Consider the following 5383-nt stretch of genomic DNA (forward strand, 5'->3'; position numbering starts at 1 on the left):
TACTATATATGACATTTTGACTTAAGATTAAATTAACATATAAAGAGTTATAAATTTTCTCTATTATTTGTGGACGATAAAGATTCAATGCTTAGCTTTTATTTGACATAATAAACTCAGTTTGTTGATATTTGTTAGATATTACGTTTTGAATAAACAATATAGATTAAATAAAATCATCTGGCAGCTCTGCTCCATTGTGCTTCATGCGTTCACGAGACGGCTTTTTGGAATCTTTGCAGCGCCGCTTCGTTCGCTTGCTGTCAAAATTCCACGTAAGCGTTCTTTCGTTTCCGGCGCTTCGAGCTGCAAAGGAACACATTTTGATTAATTAAAAGTTTAGCCTCTGTAAGTAGTTAATTATTAAGTTAAGCTTTGTAAAACTAGTTTAAATTGAAGCTAGGGCATTGTGCTATTGGCGGATATAAAATATGTGCTGGTTTCCGGTGGTTTTGTGCAGATACTCGCAAATGAAATGTTTTGTGTACATCTGTGAGCTGTCAACAAATCGACGGAAATTTGATTTGTCGCTGAACTATCCTTCCTCATTCAATGAACTAGTTATTAAATTTTCAATTACATTAATTTCAGTTTAATTAAATCTTCGTAGAAGTCTACAATGGCCAAGACCAAGACGGAGAAAAAGGCGAAATCCGCCATCAATGAAGTGGTGACCCGCGAGTGCACCATCAACTTGAACCGGCGTCTGCACAAGGTCGGCTACAAGAAGCGATCACCGCGAGCCATCAAGATTGTGCGCAAATTCGCCGAGAAGGAAATGGGAACCACCGATGTCCGTATCGATACCCGCCTGAACAAGGCTATCTGGCACCGCGGAATCAGGTGAGTGGGAAAAATATTGATAATTTTAGTAGGTGAACGCTGGGCAGCTTGCTGGTTCGTAGTGGTTTATTAGTGAATTAGTTATTAATTTGGTTTTTAACTACGTAGGTTTAAAGTGGACAGTAATTTATAATTCTGTTTCGCGCAAAAATCTTTTGGTTTGCGCTGTGCATCAGATCAAGAAAAAGTGGTTTTTGTTAGACAGTGCTCTGATTCGAAGTGGATTATTAGATCAGCTGTTCATAGTGCATTCATTGTACTGAAAGGACATGTAAATTAGATTGGTTCAACTAGATGAAAGAATCTAATTTTGACTGAATTTAGTCAGTTTAGCCTGATATATGGACTAGTAAACGATATTCCTTACATACTTATTGTAATGGTCCTATGTGCAAAAGACTGTTTACTTTCTTTTTTTATTACGCCGCCAATAATGAAATTTCTCAATGATTATCCAATGCATATTGAAAAACTGATTTCAACTAGCATATTATGGAAAGAATTAAGCAGAATACGCAAATTTGATATAACGAGCGGAAGAAAAACTAAACAGAGGTTCTCATTTGGTCAGTGTCAGACCGTACTAATAGCGTTTTCGTTTTTTCTTGGTGCTACACCGGTGTAGTGCAAAGAAAGAGACTAATTACACCCAAGTTTGAATGATTTTTTTTTATCGAGGGGGAATCTGCAAAAGAGACCACTACCGACTTGGCCGTGGTACTGTCGGATTCTTGCTGCAGCTCTCTCCAGCAAGCCTACCGACTAAACCTTAACCTCCTGTATCTCCGTATCCTTTTCCTCCCGGGACCACCGTTGAGTATTACTTCGGAAGGGGAGCACCCAAGTTTGAATGAGTATAGCACCGACTACACCGGAGTAGTGCACTGTCAAAAACGAAAATGCCATAAGTGACGTAATGATTTAAGAAAAAAACAAGTTTAAAATTTGAATCGCAGCATCCTTTACATTATAATTAGAATTTCATCCAGTGCTATCATTATCTCATTATCATCATTATTATTTGCAACAACATTTTAGCATAAGTCTTATATCAGGTTAAGGAAATAAGATAATGCCAAATGCTATCGAATCGCATATTTTTTGAAAATTTGAGCATTGTCGATGTAACACATTGAATAATGCCGGAAAATACTGAAAGGCCTCAATTTCATTGATTGCTTGTCCTACAAAACATGGATCGCGTTTGAACCCAATAAGAATTTTAATCGAACTCCAATCATTGCATTATATCGTTTGAACCAACATGTTAAACAGAGACACTATCATAATGTGTAATAAATAGTAAGATGAATAGTGGAGCTAGAATGATGTAGAGCAGTAATTCTCAACTTGGGGTCCGCGGACCCCTAGGGGCCAAGAAGTCGTTGCTGGGGGTCCGCGAAGAAAAATATATTTTCCGAGTGCAGATTGAAATGTCGTATTTCCTTACAAACTGAAAATAACATTAAAAGCATACAAAATCGAATTTATTCGTGGGGGTCCGCATCAGCCCAGGGTGATTTCTGAGGGGTACGAAAAAGTTTGAGAACCGCTGATGTAGAGTATAACCCATGTACTAATTGTCCATGATTTGATGTTACACCAGTTACACTATTAATGTATTGAAAGCTAATGTTATATTCTTTCATATTTGCAGGAACCCACCCTTCCGCATCCGGGTTCGACTGTCCCGCCGCCGTAACGACGATGAGGACTCTCCTAACAAACTGTACACCTTGGTTACGTACGTTCCAGTGCCGACGTTCAAGGAGCTGCAAACGGAGAATGTTGAATCGACCGACGATTAAACTGTAAATTAATTACACGCTAAGTTAAGGGTCTTTAACGAAGGATGGAATTCCTTCATCGGTTGCAGTTGGTTCAACATGTATTTTGTCAATGCGATGAAAGAGGATGAATTTGTGGGAAAATAAACCCCAAGTGGTAAAAACGGACTCGCGCTATTTAAAGATTTTTATCCGAAAATCCACTAATCCGCTACTAGGTGCAACGAAATATTGATGTGGTACAATTTATAAAGCGCAACGATTACGATTCCTGTTATCTGTTTGGATTAACAAAACTATTCTAACTAAACACAAAGAAAAGTCGGGAACTGAGTTTTTCGAAAAAGAAACGCGATGTGTCCCACATAGATGTTTATGATTACTTGGGAATGTATTATTTTTAATTTCATTTATTCTTGAATATCATTTTATTCAGTTACTAGAAGTATGTTTTTAAATAAGATAAAGTATTGTTAACCGTTACCAAAGTAGCTTCTATGAAGCACCATTTATTGTATAATCACTATCGCGAAAAGGATGAATAAATTTCAAACAATTTTAACAACACACTTCACTCTGAATCCCAACATTGCTCACAGGGCATCATGAACGGCTTTCACCAGAACAGTCATGCTTTCAACTGGCGTCTGCGGTGTGATTCCGTGACCGAGATTAGCGATGTACCGATGCTTACCAAACTTTCGCACCATAGTCAAAACTAACTCGCGAAGCTCTTCCGGCGATTTGTACAAATCTTGTGGATCCAAGTTACCCTGAAGTGTAACATTCGGTCCCACTAGCTCTCGCGCTTCCACTGGATCGATAGTCCAGTCGAGACCAATAACGTCATAACCAGTTGCCGCCTGTTCCGGCAGAGAGTGCATAGCTCCCTTTGAGAATAATGTTAAAGGAACGGGTGTAATACCTTCGTCCGCAAGCTTCTTATGTAAATCATCACGAATTCGTTTCAGATAAGGCAGACAAACCGTCAGGTACTGTTCTTTTGATAAATACTCCGCGCTGGATTCAAAAACTTGTAACATTTGTGCTCCGGCTTTAATCTGCATCAGCAGATAGTCGATCACCTGATCAGTTAGAATATTCAACAGCTGTTTGGATGCCTCGGGGTAGTCCGTGAGCCACGATTTAGCCTTTGACATTGTCTTACTACCACCTCCTTCAATCATGTAACCCATAAGGGTCCAAGGAGCACCGGAAAATCCAATCAATGGCACCTTCCCGTCCAATAGATGCCGCATCATGGTAATCGCATCGCCGACATACTTCAGTCTTTCAATCGTTCCCGTCTGATTGAGCCGTTCCAAATCAGCAGGTGTAACCAGTGGCTCGGGCAGCACTGGACCAACTCCTTTTTTCATTTCAACCGTAATTCCCAGCGCTTGAGGAATAACGAGTATGTCCGAGAAAATGATGGATGCATCGAGGTCGAACCGTCGCAGAGGCTGCATGGTCACTTCGCATGCCAACTCCGGGGTCCGGCATATTTCGAAAAACTCGTGCTTGGCTCGTACTTCCAAAAACTCCGGCAAATACCGTCCTGCTTGACGCATTACCCAAACCGGTACGCGGTCCACAGGCTCTCCGCGGGCTGCACGCAGCAAATTGTCATTTTTCAGCGGTGGAAATTCCTGGAAACGAAAAATTGTATATATAATATACGATACTTTCAAAAATTGACATCAAGCATATAGGGCCCTACACTATTGTTCGGCAAGGAGGTTAGTGGATTCTTATCAGCCACCGCAAGACTAGACATTGACGAAGTACAGAAAAACAGGAACAATGACAGAAACAATAGCGTACAAAACATTCCAAGCACGATAGAGAAGCGATCCAATACCAGTAACATTTTTAAAACCGTGACTAATCAAAATCACATAAATTAGTAAGCAAATTTTAATATTGAACTGCACCCGCTGAACGAGGATGTATAAGTATGAAACAAACCGCACACCTTGTTAGCAACCATCTCAATCTGCTTATCTTCCGAAGCACCACTGCTACGGGTCAAAGTTGTCCTGCGAGATTGATTGGACGAAATTCAATTAAAACAAATTAAGTAATCCTATTTTGTTCGGAATGCTATTCTCTTATCACTAACTGCGATTACGATACACACACCGACCATTCATTAGTATATTTTTTTCATCGCAAAAAATAATATTGACTGACATTTCCTTTTCATATCATACGCAGAAACGTCACTATCACTTCAGAGCAGAGATGCCAGGTAATTTTTTCAAATGTCTACAATAATAATTTTAAAAGTCTGGGAAGAACAAAAAATGTCATGAAAGCTAGCCCGGATAGAATTTTACAATAGCATTTACCCTACAAACAATCATAAAACAATAAATATTATAGTTATTACTGTTTCAACATTGTTCGATGCCAAGTTCTCACAGTAGATTAACAATAAAATTTCAAGTAACAATAAATTTCACTGTTCAGCAAAAAACTGATACAGTGCATTCACATTAAATTTTACTGTTTTCGAGAAAAAAACGTATGGAGCAAAATTGATTTTTTTAATGTTAAGATACATAACCACCCCCCCTTTTCACTGTAAAAGTTTGTTTTACGTTGAAATTTACTGTAAAAACGTTAAAGTTTATTGTTTTTGTATTGTAGCATAACACTAAAACTTACTGTAAATTATTGTAAAATTACTGTACTGGCACAGTGAAAATCATGGTTTTGTTACTGTACATTTCTATTCGTAACCAAAAGCC

General features: G+C 38.7%; 2 protein-coding genes across 4 annotated transcripts; one reads left to right on the top strand and one right to left on the bottom strand.

Moving 5' to 3' along the window:
• Positions 1–240: 240 nt before the first annotated feature.
• LOC131691825 (large ribosomal subunit protein eL31) lies at positions 241–2798 on the top strand. Of its 2 annotated transcripts, none has more exons than XM_058978491.1 (3): positions 241–348; positions 611–843; positions 2501–2798. In XM_058978491.1, the coding sequence occupies exons 2-3, from the start codon at positions 620–622 to the stop codon at positions 2649–2651; spliced, it is 375 nt and encodes a 124-aa protein (XP_058834474.1). In that variant the 5' UTR covers positions 241–348; positions 611–619; the 3' UTR covers positions 2652–2798. The 2 variants fall into 2 exon arrangements, with proteins under 2 accessions (XP_058834474.1, XP_058834473.1); XM_058978490.1 differs by having other exon boundaries at positions 245–348; positions 592–843.
• Positions 2799–3024: 226 nt separating this feature from the next.
• Positions 3025–4814, bottom strand: LOC131691658 (uroporphyrinogen decarboxylase). Of its 2 annotated transcripts, none has more exons than XM_058978221.1 (2): positions 4606–4814; positions 3025–4279 (listed from the first exon to the last, which is right to left on the bottom strand). In XM_058978221.1, exons 1-2 carry the CDS (start codon positions 4618–4620, stop codon positions 3224–3226), a joined length of 1071 nt encoding a protein of 356 aa, XP_058834204.1. In that variant the 5' UTR covers positions 4621–4814; the 3' UTR covers positions 3025–3223. The 2 variants fall into 2 exon arrangements, with proteins under 2 accessions (XP_058834204.1, XP_058834203.1); XM_058978220.1 differs by lacking the exon at positions 4606–4814 and adding an exon at positions 4351–4584.
• Between the last annotated feature and the right edge of the window lie 569 nt (positions 4815–5383).

This window comes from Topomyia yanbarensis, chromosome 3 (assembly GCF_030247195.1).
Source record: "Topomyia yanbarensis strain Yona2022 chromosome 3, ASM3024719v1, whole genome shotgun sequence".
Taxonomy (NCBI): Eukaryota; Metazoa; Arthropoda; class Insecta; order Diptera; family Culicidae; genus Topomyia; species Topomyia yanbarensis.